Genomic DNA, 15,752 nt, shown 5'->3' on the forward strand with positions numbered 1-15,752 from the left:
AACTGAGCGATCACCAACCTTGCTCGGCCGTCAGCAGGAATGGTGGGATGGATGGGATAATAATAATGGTACTTGTTAAGCATTTATTAAGTGCCAGACGCTGTTCTAAATGCTGGACTAAATGCTCTCTCTTCCTCCCTTCAAGACCCTACTGAGAGCTCACCTCCTCCAGGAGGCCTTCCCAGACTGAGCCCCTTCCTTCCTCTCCCCCTCGTCCCCCTCTCCATCCCATCTTACCTCCTTCCCTTCCCCACAGCACCTGTATATATGTATATATGTTTGTACATATTTATTACTTTATTACTTTATTTATTTATTTTACCTGTACACATCTATTCTATTTATTTTATTTTGTTAGTATGTTTGGTTTTGTTCTCTGTCTCCCCCTTTTAGACTGTGAGCCCACTGTTGGGTAGGGACTGTCTCTATATGTTGCCAATTTGTACTTCCCAAGCGCTTAGTACAGCGCTCTGCACATAGTAAGAGCTCAATAAATACGATTGATTGATTGATTGATTTTACTTTTACATATCTATTCTATTTATTTTATTTTGTTAGTATGTTTGGTTTTCTTCTCTGTCTCCCCCTTTTAGACTGTGAGCCCACTGTTGCGTAGGGACTGTCTCTCTATGTTGCCAACTTGTACTTCCCAAGCGCTTAGTCCAGCGCTCTGCACACAGTAAGCGCTCAATAAATACGATTGATGATGATGATGACGGGTTGAAATCCCGGCTCCGCCAATTGTCAGCTGTGTGACTTCGGGCAAGTCAGTTCCCTCATCTGTAAAATGGGGATTAAGACTGTGTGCCCCCCACCCCCCACCCCGTGGGACAACCTCATCACCTTGGGACAACCTCGTCACCTTGTAACCTCCCCAGTGCTTTTATTTGGTTCCCCATCACACAAAGGGTTACACATTACACAAAGGAGTTACACAAAGGATTCCCTGGCAAGAAACTTTGGCACCCTGTTGTGAGGAAATGATAGCAGGAGACATCTGCCCTACAAAGAATAATGTAAGACATGCCCAAACAGGATGGGGTTGTCTCAGACGGGGCCTAGCCGCTTTGATCAGTGTCAGCCCTTCTTAATTACAGAAAAATCTTCCAATTACAGAAGAATCTTCTTCCGGGAGGCCTCTTCCTCACATCCCCTGTTGATAAATCCTGCATACAATGGAGTCGGTTATGGTAAGCCTTTAGGGAAAATGCCGTCAATGCCCCTTCTGCTGGAGTGGACCACACTTGCCCAAGGTCACCCAGCAGACAAGTGGCAGAGGCAGGATTAGAACCCGCATACTTCCTGCTCCGCCACTTCATCATCATCAATCGTATTTATTGAGCGCTTACTATGTGCAGAGCACTGTACCAAGCGCTTGGGAAGTCCAAATTGGCAACATCTAGAGACAGTCCCTACCCAACAGTGGGCTCACAGTCTAAAAGGGGGAGACGGAGAACAAAACCAAACATACTAACAAAATGAAATAAATAGAATAGATATATACAACTAAAATAGAGTAATAGATATGTACAAACATATATACATATATACAGGTGCTGTGGGGAAGGGAAGGAGGTAAGATGGGGGGGATGGAGAGGGGGACGAGGGGGAAACTTGCCTGCTGTGTGATCTTGGGCAAGCCACCTAACTTCTCTGTGCCTCAGTTACCTCATCTGTAAAATGGGGATTAAAACTGTGAGCCCCACATGGGACAACCTGATTACCCGGTATCTACCCCAGCACTTAGAACAGTGCTTGGCACATAGTAAGCACTATGTGCTATACTATAGCACTATGTGGTACTATAGTAACAAATACCATAATTATTATTATTATTATTAATTATTATTACTATCTCCCAGATCCGTGCTCTATCCATTAGGCCATGCTGCTCGTAGTAGTATAGTATCGGAGCTCCTGTGGGAAAATCTCTTAGAAGGAGATTATTGTTATATTGTACTCTCCCAAGTGCTTAGTATAATAATAATAATAATAATAATGATGGCATTTATTAAGTGCTTACTATGTGCAAAGCACTGTTCTAAGCGCTGGAGAGGTTACAAGGTGATCAGGTTTTCCCACGTGGGGCTCACAGTCTAAATCCCCATTTTACAGATGAGGTAACTGAGGCACAGAGAAGTGAAGTGACTTGCCCAAAGTCACACAGCTGACAAGTGGCAGAGCTGGGATTTGAACCCATGACCTCTGACTCCAAAGCCCGAGCTCTTTCCACTGAGCCACGCTGCTTCTCAACATGTATATATATACATGTATATATATATACACGTAGTATAGTGCTCTGTACACAGTAAGCACTCAATAAATATGAATGAATGAATGGATGGACGGTTGGATGGATAAAAGTAGCGTGGCTCAGTAGAAAGAGCAGGCGCTTGGGAGTCAGAGGTTATGGGTTCTAATGCCGTTCTGCCACTTGTCAGCTGTGTGACTTTGGGCAAGTCTCTTGACTTCTCTGTGCCTCAGTTCCCTCATCTGTACAATGGGGATTGAGACTGTGAGCCCCAGGTGGGACAACTTGATGACCTTGTATCTAGCCCAGTGCTTAGAACAGTGCTTGGCACATAGTAAGCGCTTAACAAATACCACCATTATTATTATTATTGTTATTATGGATGGATGGATGAATAAATGAATGAATGAAAAGGGGAGTCCCAAGGTAATCCCGCCCCCATCAGCCCCCAGTAGAAGGGGGAACGGAAATTGGCCTGTGAGCCCGTTGTTGGGTAGGGACCGTCTCTCTCTGTTGCTGATTTGTATATTCCCAAGCGCTTAGTACAGTACTCTGCACACAGTAAGCTCTCAATAAGTCACTTAACTTCTCTGTGCCTCAGTTCCCTCATCTGTAAAATGTCCCTTTTAGACTGTGAACCCACTGTTGGGTAGGGACTGTCTCTATATGTTGCCAACTTGTACTTCCCAAGCGCTTTACAGTGCTCTGCACACAGTAAGCGCTCAATAAATATGATTGATTGATTGATTGATGAAGACTGCGAGCCCCACGTGGGGCAACCTGATCACCTTGTAACCTCCCCAGCGCTTAGAACAGTGCTTTTCATTCATTCAATCGTATTTATTGAGCGCTTACTGTCTGCAGAGCACTGTACTGAGCGCTTGGGACGTACAAGTTGGCAACATATAGATATGGTCCCTACCCAACAACGGGCTCCCAATCTAAAAGGGGGAGACAGACAACAAAACAAAACATGTAGACGGGTGTCAAAATTGTCAGAACAAATAGAATTAAAGCTATATGCACACCATTAACAAAATATGAATAAATGTCTTTATTATTATTATTATAAATACGATTGAATGAATGAAAAGGGGCCGCCCGAGCTCGTCCCCATGGCAACCGCGAAGCCGGCGGGCCTTTCCAGGGCGCGCCGCGGGGGCGTCTGGGAAAGGGTGTCTCAATAAATACGATTGATTGAATGAATGAATGAATGAATGAATGAATGAGTCCGCGCGGGGGCGTCTGGGAAAGGGACTCAATAAATACGATTGAATGAATGAATGAATGAGTACGCGCGGGGGCGTCTGGGAAAGGGAGTCTCAATAAATACGATTGATTGAATGAATGAATGAATGAATGAATGAATGAATGAATGACTCCAAGCGGGGGCGTCTGGGAAAGGGAGTCTCAATAAATACGATTGAATGAATGAATGAATGAATGAATGAATGACTCCGCGCGGGGGCGTCTGGGAAGGGGAGTCTCAATAAATACGATTGAATGAATGAATGAATGAATGAATGACTCCGCGCGGGGGCGCCTGGGAAAGTGATTCCGCGCGAGGGCGTCTGGGAAAGGTAGTCTCAATAAATACGATTTAATGAATGAATAAATGAATGAATGAGTCCGCGCGGGGCCGTCTCGGAAAGGGAGTCTCAATAAATACGATTGAACGAATGAATAAATGAATGAATGAGTCCGCGCGGGGGCGTCTGGGAAAGGGAGTCTCAATAAATACGATTGAATGAATGAATGAATGAGTCCGCGCGGGGGCGTCTGGGAAAGGGAGACTCAATAAATACGACTGACTGAATGAATGAATGAATGAATGAGGCCGCGCGGGGGCGCCGGGGAAAGGGAGTCTCTATAAATACGATTGAATGAATGAATCAGTCCGCGCGGGGGCGTCTGGGAAAGGGAGTCTCAATAAATACGATTGAATGAATGAAAGAATGATTGAATGAGTCCGCGCGGGGGCGCCGGGGAAAGGGAGTCTCTATAAATACGATTGAATGAATGAATGAATGAATGAATGAATGAATGAATGAGTCCGCGCGGGGGCGTCTGGGAAAGGGAGTCCGCGCGGGGGGCGGTGGAGACGACCGCCCGGCTCCGCGGGGGCTGTCGGGAAATGTAGTCTCGCAGCCCGTTGCGCATGTGCGGAACAGCGGGCCGGATCCCTTGAACTTCGGGGTTGGAGGTGAGAGGAGAAGGCTTGGGGGGGGGCGGAAGGGGACGCCTGGGTCCCGAAGCTTGGAGGAGTCTGTGCTCCCCACCCTACCCACACACGGGCTCCGGGGACGGAGTTTGGGCGGGAAAAGCGGCGGACGTTTTTTTTTGTTGGGGGGAGCTGCGCGCTGATTGGTCCGTGAGCCCCAAGTCCCGCCCACGTGACCGCCGGCGGGGAGAAAGGCAGGGCCCGCCGGCCGCCAGGGGGCGCCAGCGGGCCACAGGGCCCGGCGCGCAATAATAATAATAATAATGATGATGATGGCATTTATTAATAATAATAATAATGTTGGCATTTGTTAAGCGCTTACTATGTGCAAAGCACTGTTCTAAGCGCTGGGGGGGATACAAGGCGATCAGGTTGTCCCATGTGGGGCTCACAGTCTTCATCCCCATTTTACAGATGAGGGAACTGAGGCCCAGAGAAGTTAAGTGACTTGCCCAAGGTCACACAGCTGACAATTGGCGGAGCCTGGATTCGAACCCATGACCTCTGACTCCAAAGCCCGGGCTCTTTCCACTGAGCCACGCTTACTATGTGCAAAGCACTGTTCTAAGCGCTGGGGAGGTTACAAGGTGATCAGGTTGTCCCACGGGGGCTCACAGTCTTCATCCCCATTTTCCAGATGAAGGAACTGAGGCCCAGAGAAGTGAAGTGACTGGCCCAAAGTCACCCAGCTGACAAGTGGTGGAGGTGGGATTTGAACCCATGACCTCTGACTCCCAAGCCCGGGCTCTTTCCACTGAGCCATGCTGCTTCTCTATAATGATGGGTTTTGAAGCAGCGTGGCTCAGTGGAAAGAGCCCGGGCTTTGGAGTCAGAGGTCATAATAATAATAATAATAATAATGATGGTATTTGTTAAGCGCTTACTATGTGCAAAGCACTGTTCTAAGCGCTGGGGAGGTTACAAGGTGAACAGGTTGTCCCACGGGGGGCTCACAGTTTTCATCCCCATTTTACAGATGAGGTAACTGAGGCCCAGAGAAGTGACGTGACTTTCCCAAAGTCACCCAGCTGACAAGTGGCGGAGCCGGGATTTGAACCTATGACCTCTGACTCCAAAGCCTGGGCTCTTTCCACTGAGCCACGCTGCTTCTCATTAGGTCATGGGTTCTAATTCCGGCCCCGCCTCTTGTCAGCTGGGTGATTTTGGGCCAGTCCCTTCACTTCTCTGCGCCTCAGTGACCTCATCTGGAAAATGGGGATGAAGACTGTGAGCCCCACGTGGGACAACCTGTTACCTTGTAATAATATCAATCAATCGTATTTATTGAGCGCTTACTGTGTGCAGAGCACTGGACTAAGCGCTTGGGAAGTACAAGTTGGCAACAAAGATAGACGGTCCCCACCCAGCAGTGGGCTCACAGGCTAGAAGGGGGAGACGGAGAACAAAACCAAACATATTAACAAAATAAAATAATAGAGTGACTGATTGATTGATCCCGGAGCTTACGGTCCGTTCTGTCCCCAGGGTCCGGGAAGGCCCCGGCCTCGCCCCTCGCCCGCCATGGCGGTGACGTTCGCCGACGTGCTGGTGTGTTTCTCCCGGGACGAGTGGGGTCTGCTGGGCCGGCCCCAGAAGGAGCTGTACCGGACCGTCATGAGGGAAAACTACCGGACCGTGGTGTCCGTGGGTGAGGATGACCGCCCCCCGCCCTCCTCTCCCCCTCGTCCACACTGCCGACCCCCGGCTACGCGTCGAAATCATGCCACAGATCCCAGCTCTGCTCCTGGCCGATCCGGTGGGCTCAGACAAGTCGCTTAATAATAATAATAATAATAACGATGGTATTTGTTAAGCGCCTACGATGTGCAAAGCACTGTTCTAAGCGCTGGGGGGATACGGGGTGATCAGGTTGTCCCATCCTACAGATGGGGTAACTGAGGCACAGAGAAGTGAGGGGACCACCTGCCCAAAGTCACACAGCCGATAAGTGGCGGAGCCGGGCTTGGAACCCATGACCCATTAGAGAAGCAGCATGGCTCAGTGGAAAGAGTCCGGGCTTTGGAGTCAGAGGTCGTGGGTTCAAATCCCGGCTCTGCCCATTGTCAGCTGTGTGACTTGGGCAAGTCACTTCACTTCTCTGGGCCTCAGTTACCTTATCTGTAAAATGGGGATTAAGACCGTGAGCCCCACATGGGACAACCTGATCACCTTGTAACCTCCCCAGCGCTTAGAACAGTGCTTTGCACATAGTAAGTGCTTAATAAATGCCATTATTATTATTATTATTATTATTATGACCTCTGACTCCCAAGCCCGGGCTCTTTCCACTGAGCCATGCTGCTTCTCGCAGCTTAACCTCTCTGGGCCTCGGTTTCTTCATCTGTAAATCAGTCAATCAATCGTATTTATTGAGCGCTTACTGTGTGCAGAGCACTGGACTAAGCGCTTGGGAAGTCCAAGTTGGCAACATATAGAGACGGTCCCTACCCAACAGTGGGCTCACAGTCTAGAAGGGGGAGACAGAGAACCAAACCAAACATATTAACAAAATAAAATAAATAGAATAGATATGTACAAGCAAAATAAATAAATAAATAGAGTAATAAATATGGGCAAACAGCTGTAAAATGAAGCGACCATCCCTGCTCTCCCCAACTGCCCTGATTGCGATCCCTGTGCCTCCTGTCTCCTAGACTGTGAGCCCGCTGTTGGGTAGGGACCGTCTCTATATGTTGCAAACTTGTACTTCCCAAGCGCTTAGTACAGTGCTCTGCACACAGTAAGCGCTCAATAAATACGATTGAATGAATGAATGAGTGTCCTGTATCTGCCTCAGTGCTTACCTCAGTGTTTGAGAGAGTAATAATAATTGTGATATTCATTAAGCGCTTACTACGTGCCAGGCACTGTACTCAGTGCTGGGGTGGCATCAGGCAAATCGGTTTAGACACAGTCCAACATAACAGCAGCGTGACTCAGTGGAAAGAGCCCGGGCTTTGGAGTCAGAGGTCATGGGTTCAAATTCCAGCTCCGCCAATTGTCAGCTGTGTGACTTTAGGCAAGTTACTTCACCTCTCTGTGCCTCAGTTCCCTCATCTGTAAAATGGGGATGAAGACTGTGAGCCCCACGTGGGACAGCCTGATCACCTTGTAACCTCCCCAGCGCTTAAAACAGTGCTTTGCACATAGTAAGCGTTTAATAAATGCCATTATAATTATTATTAATGGGAAGCAGCATGGCTCAGTGGAAAGAGCCTGGGCTTTGGAGTCAGAGGTCATGGGTTCAAATCCCGGCTCCGCCAATTGTCAGCTGTGTGACGTTGGGCAAGTCACTTCTCTGTGCCTCAGTTCCCTCATCTGTAAAATGGGGATGAAGACTGTGAGCCCCACGTGGGACAACCTGATCACCTTGTAACCTCCCTAGTGCTTAAAACAGTGCTTTGCACATAGTAAGCGCTTAATAAATGCCATCATTATTATTAATGGGAAGCAGGGTGGCTCAGTGGAAAGAGCCCGGGCTTTGGAGTCAAAGGTCATGAGTTCAAATGCCGGCTCCACCAATTGTCAGCTGTGTGTGACTTTGAGCAAGTCACTTCACTTCTCTGTGCCTCAGTTCCCTCATCTGTAAAATGGGGATTAAGACTGTGAGCCCCCATGGGACAACTTGATCACCTTGTATCCTCCCCAGCGCTTAGAACAGTGTTGTGCACATAGTAAGCGCTTAATCAATGCCATTATTATTATTATTATAACAGACACATTCCGTGCCCACGACAAGCTTACGGTCTAGAGGGGGAGACAGGCATTATTAGAAATAAATAAATGACAGATATGGACATAAGTGGTGTGAGGTTGGGAGGAGGGATGATTAAAGGGGGCGGGTCAGGGTGATGCTGAAGGGACTGGGAGAGGAAAGGAGGGCTAAGTCAGGGAAGGCTTCTTGGAGGAGATGGGTCTTCAGTAAGGGTTTGAATGGTGGGAGATTAATGGACTGTTGGTTATGAAGGGGAAGGGCTTTCCAGGCCAGAGGCAGGACGTTGGCGGCCTTTCAGGCGAGATGGAGGTCAAGTGAGAAGGTTGGCATTAGAAGAGCGAAGTATCCGGGCTGGGCTGCAGTAGGAGAGTAGCCAGGTGATGTAGGAGTGGGTGGGGTGAGGGAGTGTTTTAACGCCAAATCTCAAAGCCCCCCCGTTTCCCCCCAGGAGGGACCCTGTGGGACCCCTGTGCCTCATCATCATCATCAATCGTATTTATTGAGTGCTTACTATGTGCAGAGCACTGTACTAAGCGCTTGGGAAGTACAAATTGGCAACATATAGAGACAGTCCCTACCCAACAGTGGGCTCACAGTCTAAAAGGGGGAGACAGAGATCAAAACCAAACATACTAACAAAATAAAATAAATAGAATAGATATGTACAAGTAAAATAAATAGAGTAATAAATATGTACAAACATATCTACATATATACAGGTGCTGTGGGGAAGGGAAGGAGGTAAGGTGGGGGGGATGGAGAGGGGGACGAGGGGGAGAGGAAGGAAGGGGCTCAGTCTGGGAAGGCCTCCTGGAGGAGGTGAGCTCTCAGTAGGGCCTTGAAGGGAGGAAGAGAGCTAGCTTGGTGGATGGGCAGAGGGAGGGCATTCCAGGCCCGGGGGATGATGTGGGCCGGGGGTCGATGGCGGGACAGGGGAGAACGAGGTACGGTGAGGAGATTAGCGGCGGAGGAGCAGAGGGTGCGGGCTGGGCTGGAGAAGGAGAGAAGGGAGGTGAGGTAGGAGGGGGCCAGGGGATGGATGGACAGCCTGGAAGCCCAGGGGGAGGAGTTTCTGCCTGATGCGCAGATTGATTGGTAGCCACTGGAGATTTTTGAGGAGGGGAGTGATATGCCCAGAGCGTTTCTGGACAAAGATAATCCGGGCAGCAGCATGAAGTATGGATTGAAGTGGAGAGAGACACGAGGATGGGAGATCAGAGAGAAGGCTAGTGCAGTAGTCCAGACGGGATAGGATGACAGCTTTAATGAGCAGGGTAGTGGTATGGATGGAGAGGAAAGGGCGGATCTTGGCAATGTTGCGGAGCTGAGATCAGCAGGTTTTGGTGACGGCTTGGACGTGAGGGGTGAATGAGAGAGCGGAGAGCGGAGCCTCAGCCGCCCCCCATCCTGTCCTCGGGTCGAAAAGAAGACGCTGGGGCCCTTCGCCCCCAAGGCCGGACACAAGAGCAAGACACTGGTACCCGCCGGTCTGGCGGAGCTGGAGGATGCCCAGGGGGAGGGCAGGTCTCTCACGTTGCTTCTCTCCTTTCATGAAGGTCTGGCCGCCCCCCTAGGCCCCACCCCTACCCAGGAAAGGGGTCCCGGTGACCAGGAGACACTGTCGGGCAGACCCCAGGTGAGCACAAGACTCCTCCATCCCTGCCGGAAGCTTCAGTGATAATAATAATAATGATGGCATTTATTAAGCGCTTACTATGTGCCAAGCACTGTTCTAAGCGCTGGGGAGGTCACAAGGTGATCAGGTTGTCCCACGGGGGGCTCACAGTCTTCACCCCCGTTTTACAGGTGAGGTAACTGAGGCCCAGAGAAGTGAAGTGACTTGCCCAAAGTCACACAGCTGACAATTGGCGGAGCCGGGATTTGAACCCCGGGCTCTCTCCACCGAGCCACGCTCCAAATGGCCTCCCCCTGCACCGACAACCTAGCTCCAGATCCCCGCAGAAGAGACTCCCTTCCTCTGCGTCGCTCCCCGTCCCGGGTCTCTGGACCGTGGCCTGGGTGGGGAGGGGGGTGGTCTCGTCCCGAGGGCCGAGGCAGAGGGAGGCCGGTCGTTTGGGGAGGGGGCCGTAGAGCCGAAGTCGGGGACCGCAGCGTGGCTCAGTGGAAAGAGCACCGGCTTTGGAGTCAGAGGTCATGGGTTCAAATCCCTGCTCCGCCAATTGTCAGCTGTATGACTTTGGGCAAGTGACTTCACTTCTCTGTGCCTCAGTGACCTCATCTGTAAAGTGGGGATGAAGACTGGGAGCCCCCTGTGGGACAACCTGATCACCTTGTAACCTCCCCAGCGCTTAGAACGTGCTTTGCACCTAGTAAGCGCTTAATAAATGCCATTATTATTATTATTATCATCATCATCATTATTACTAATAATAACTAGTAATAATAGTAGTAGTAAATACTACTAAATAATAATAGCTAGCTCTCTTCCTCCCTTCAAGGCCCTATTGAGAGCTCACCTCCTCCAGGAGGCCTTTCCAGACTGAGCCCCTTCCTTCCTCTCCCCCTCGTCCCCCTCTCCATCCCCCCCATCTTACCTCCTTCCCTTCCCCACAGCACCTGTATATATGTATATATGTTTGTACATATTTATTACTCTATTTATCTTGTACATATCTATTCTATTTATTTTATTTTGTTAGTATGTTTGGTTTTGTTGTCTGTCTCCCCCTTCTAGACTGTGAGCCCGCTGTTGGGTAGGGACTGTCTCTATGTGTTGCCGACTTGGACTTCCCAAGCGCTTAGTCCAGTGCTCTGCACACAGTAAGCGCTCAATAAATACGATTGATTGATTGATTGATTACCGTTGCAGGGGCTGGTGACGTTCGCGGACGTGGCCGTGCGCTTCTCCCAGGAGGAGCTGGAGCGTCTGAGCCCGGAGCAGCGGCAGCTGTACGGCGACGTCATCTGGGAGAACTACAAGAACGCCGTGTCCCTGGGCGAGGACCTCGCTTGTCGAGGGGCCGTGGCAGCGACAGGGTTAGAAGCCCCACGGTGGAGGGGAGACAGAAGAAAATGCCCGCGCCTCCTTCTCTCATTCATTCATCATTCAATCGTATTTATTGAGCGCTTACTGTGTGCAGAGCACTGGACTAAGCGCTCGGGAAGTCCAAGTTGGCAACATATAGAGACGGTCCCTACCCAACAGTGGGCTCACAGTCTAGAAGGGGGAGGCAGAGAACAGAACAGATTAACAAAATAAAAGAAATAGAATAGAGATGTACAAGTAAAATAGAGTAATAAATCCGTACAATCAATCAATCGATCATATTTATTGAGCGCTTACTGTGTGCAGAGCACTGGACTGAGCGCTTGGGAAGTCCAAGTTGGCAACATAGAGAGACGGTCCCTACCCAACAGTGGGCTCACAGTCTAGAAGTGTCCCTCCCTCCTCACCCGAAACCGTTCTGACGGAGCCCGGAGCCCTCTGAGAGTGGTTGCTTGCCCACTGAAGCATCTCCCTGGACTTTGGGAGCAGGGGGCTTCCCCAGAGTCGATCCTTCGGCCCCCCGGGGTCCAGCCTGGGGCAAAGGAGTGTATTTCATCATCATCATCATCATCATCATCATCAATCGTATTTATTGAGCGCTTACTGTGTGCAGAGCACTGTACTAAGCGCTTGGGAAGTACAAGTTGGCAACATATTTACCAGTGGTGGCTGAACCTTGAGCTTCCCCGACCCCTTTTCCCCGTGGAAACGCCCCCCCCGCCCCCCCCAAAAGCCATCCCTGGCCACGTCCCTCAGACCTCCGCCCTATGACCGCCCCTTCATCATCAATCATCAATCGTATTTATTGAGCGCTTACTCTGTGCAGAACACTGTACTAAGCACTTGGAAAGTACAAGTTGGCAACATATAGAGACAGTCCCTGCCCAACAGTGGGCTCACAGTCTGGTGGAGCTGGAGGATGCCCAGGGGGCATCCCCCTCCTCCTTCCTTCCTCTCCCCCTCGTCCCTCTCTCCATCCCCCCCATCTTACCTCCTTCCCTTCCCCACAGCACCTGTATATATGCATATATGTTTGTACATATTTATTACTCTATTTATTTATTTATTTATTTTACTTGTACACATCCATTCTATTTATTTTATTTTGTTAGTATGTTTGGTTTTGTTCTCTGTCTCCCCCTTTTAGATTGTGAGCCCGCTGTTGGGTAGGGACTGTCTCTATATGTTGCCAACTTGTACTTCCCTAGCGCTTAGTACAGTGCTCTGCACACAGTAAGCGCTCAATAAATACGATTGATGATGATGATACGTTTGTACATATTTATTACTCTATTTTACTTGTACATATCTATTCTATTTATTTTATTTTGTTAGTATGTTTGGTTTTGTTCTCCGTCTCCCCCTTTTAGACTGCGAGCCCACTGTTGGGTAGGGACTGTCTCTATATGTTGCCAACTTGGACTTCCCAAGCGCTTAGTCCAGTGCTCTGCACACAGTAAGCGCTCAATAAATACGATTGATTGATTGATTGACCCGGGGACACCCCAGGCCCACGGTGGCCGAGGCAGGGAGAGTCTGGGAGACTGAGGAGAGAAACCAAGTGGGGGATCGGGGGTGAGCGATGGAGAAAGGAAAACTGCAAAAGAGACTTTTGCTTCCCTCTCCCTCTCCCCCAACTTCCTCCCCTCTCTGGAGACTGTCCTACAGGCAGAGTCTCCCCTTCCCCACTGGCTTCCCTGTGCCACTCTGGTTTCCCGCTGGAGTCGTGGGGTCCCCCCCAGCCTCGGGAAGACCCTGCTCGGATCCCCAACTCCTTCCCCCCCGCCACTCTCCGCTCTGAGAACCAGTTCTAGATAATAATAATAACAGCGTTTATGCCAACTTGTACTTCCCAAGCGCTTAGTACGGTGCTCTGCACACAGTAAGCGTTCAATAAATACGATTGAATGAATGAATGAAGCGCTTACTCTGTGCAAAGCACTGTTCTAAGTGCTGGGGAGGTTACAGGGTAATCAGGTTGTCCCATATTTATTACTCTCTTTATTTTACTTGTACGTATCTATTCTATTTTATTTTGTTAATATGTTTGGTTTTGTTCTCTGTCTCCCCCTTCTAGACTGTGAGCCCACTGTTAGGTAGGGACCGTCTCTATATGTTGCCAACTTGGACTTCCCAAGCGCTTAGTACAGTGCTCTGCACACAGTAAGCACTCAATAAATACAATTGATATTGATTGATTGATTGATTGATGTGGGGCTCACAGGCTTAACCCCCATTTTACAGATGAGGGAACTGAGGCCCAGAGACGTGAAGTGACTTGCCCAAAGTCGGCTGACAGTTGGCGGAGCCGGCATTGGAACCCATGACCTCCGACTCCAAAACCCGGGAAGCAGCGTGGCTCAGTGGAAAGAGCAAGACGGGCTTTGGAGTCAGAGGTCATGGGTTCAAACCCCGGCTCCGCCACTTGTCAGCTGCGTGACTTTGGGCAGGTCACTTCACTTCTCTGGGCCTCAGTTCCCTCATCTGGAAAATGGGGATTAAGACCGTGAGCCCCACGTGGGACAACCCGATCACCTTGTAAGCTCCCCAGCGCTTAGGACAGTGCTTTGCACAGAGTAAGCGCTTAAAAATGCCATTATCATCATCATCAACAGTGCTTTGCACATAGTAAGCGCTTAATAAATGGCATTATTATTATTATTATTATTATTATTATTACATACCTGCCCAGCCTCTCCCAGCATCCCCGTGGCTTCTCCCTTTGTTACAGATGCCGCCCGGACGGAGAGAAGTACCACTGAGGATCAGGAAGAAGGTGCCAAGGATGCCAACCCGCGGGGCGCGACCCCTAAGGACCCCGGAAGGAGGGGGAATCGTGTATCGGGATGGAGACTCCGAGGGGATCCCCAGCGGGCCGGACCGGCGCCGGGCTCGGGAAGAACTGTGGCTGGGAGCCCTCCCTCGCCTACCATCGAGGCCGACTGAGGGGTCTTTCCCACTGCCCACCCCCGGCCCCCAAGCTGAGGGAGCAGAGTGGCGGCCGATTCATTCATTCATTCATTCAATCGTATTTATTGAGCGCTTACTGTGTGCAGAGCACTGTACTAAACGCTTGGGAAGTCCAAGTTGGCAACATCTGGAGACGGTCCCTACCCAACAGCGGGCTCACAGGCTAGAAGGGGGAGACAGACAACAAAGGTGATGATGGGGAGCAGGCCGGGAAAGAAGCAGGGCGTGCAGAAAAAAATGTCTGCGCCTCCTTCTCTCTCTCCCTCCTCACCGGGAACCGTTTTTTTTTTTTTTTGGTACTTGCTTAGTACTTACTATGTACCAGGCACTGGTACTACATAGCACCATATGGTACTATGTATATATATGACTATATATATATATATATGTATGTATATATGACTATATATATATATATGTATATGTATATGTATATGAATATATATGTACTATGTATGTATAGTACCATAGTATATATGGCACTACATAGTAGTACCATATGGTACTATGTATATATATGTATATATATGTGTGTATATATGAATATATATGTATGTATGTATGTGTATATATATATGTATATATATGTACTATGTATGTATAGTACCATAGTATATATGGTACTACATAGTAGTGCCATAGTATATATGGTACTATACATACATAGTACATATATATGTATATATATGTACTATGTATGTATAGTACCATAGTATATATGGTACTACATAGTAGTGCCATAGTATATATGGTACTATACATACATAGTACACATATATACACACACACACACACATATATATGTATATGTATATATATGTACTATGTATGTATAGTTCCATAGTATATATGGTACTGCATAGTAGTACCATAGTATATATGGTACTACATAGTAGTACCATAGTACTACTAAGTGCTAGGGTAGATACAAGCTGAGTCCGGTTGGACACAGTCCACATCATGAGAAGTAGCGTGGCTCAGTGGAAAGAGCACAGGCTTTGGAGTCAGGGGTCAGGGGTTCAAATCCTGGCTCTGCCAATTGTCAGCTGTGTGTCTTTGGGCAAGTCACTGCACTTCTCTGTGCCTCAGTTCCCTCACCTGTAAAATGGGGATTAAGACTGTGAGCCCCACGTGGGACAACCTGATCATCATCATCATCAATCGTATTTACTGAGCGCTTACTATGTTGCAGAGCACTGTACTAAGCGCTTGGGAAGTACAAATTGGCAACATACAGAGACAGTCCCTACCCAACAGTGGGCTCACAGTCTAAAAGGGGGAGACAGAGAACAAAACCAAACATACTAACAAAATAAAATAAATAGAAAAGATATGTACAAGTAAAATAAATAAATAGAGTAATAAATATGTACAAACATATATACATATATGATCACCTTGTAACCTACCTGATCACCTTGTAACCTACCCAGCGCTTAGAACAGTGCTTTGCACATAGTAAGTGCTTAACAAACACCATCATTATTATTATTATTATTAACCGTTCTGACGGAGCCCGTGGCCCTCTGAGAGTGGGTGCTTGCCCACTGAAGCATTAGCCATCTCCCTGGACCGTGGGAGCAGGGGG

General features: G+C 48.8%; 1 protein-coding gene across 2 annotated transcripts; it reads left to right on the top strand.

Annotated features, from left to right (window-relative positions):
• Positions 1 to 4,391: 4,391 nt before the first annotated feature.
• Positions 4,392 to 14,239, top strand: ZNF584 (zinc finger protein 584). Of its 2 annotated transcripts, XM_038752768.1 has the most exons (5): positions 4,392 to 4,454; positions 5,958 to 6,120; positions 9,744 to 9,823; positions 11,018 to 11,184; positions 13,926 to 14,239. In XM_038752768.1, exons 2-5 carry the CDS (start codon positions 5,994 to 5,996, stop codon positions 13,954 to 13,956), a joined length of 405 nt encoding a protein of 134 aa, XP_038608696.1. In that variant the 5' UTR covers positions 4,392 to 4,454; positions 5,958 to 5,993; the 3' UTR covers positions 13,957 to 14,239. The 2 variants fall into 2 exon arrangements, with proteins under 2 accessions (XP_038608696.1, XP_038608694.1); XM_038752766.1 differs by lacking the exon at positions 4,392 to 4,454 and having other exon boundaries at positions 5,890 to 6,120.
• The last annotated feature ends 1,513 nt before the right edge of the window (positions 14,240 to 15,752 follow it).

The sequence above is a fragment of the Tachyglossus aculeatus genome, chromosome 10 (assembly GCF_015852505.1).
Source record: "Tachyglossus aculeatus isolate mTacAcu1 chromosome 10, mTacAcu1.pri, whole genome shotgun sequence".
Lineage (NCBI taxonomy): Eukaryota > Metazoa > Chordata > Mammalia > Monotremata > Tachyglossidae > Tachyglossus > Tachyglossus aculeatus.

What these genes read in the sequence shown, in the direction of transcription:
- ZNF584 (XM_038752768.1), top strand. Translation starts at nt 5,994, where the DNA reads ATGGCGGTGACGTTCGCCGACGTGCTGGTGTGTTTCTCCCGGGACGAG. An exon ending in CCGGACCGTGGTGTCCGTGG is followed by an intron (nt 6,121 to 9,743) that starts GTGAGGATGACC and finishes CCTTTCATGAAG; the next exon opens with GTCTGGCCGCCCCCCTAGGC. An exon ending in GGGGCCGTGGCAGCGACAGG is followed by an intron (nt 11,185 to 13,925) that starts GTTAGAAGCCCC and finishes CCTTTGTTACAG; the next exon opens with ATGCCGCCCGGACGGAGAGA.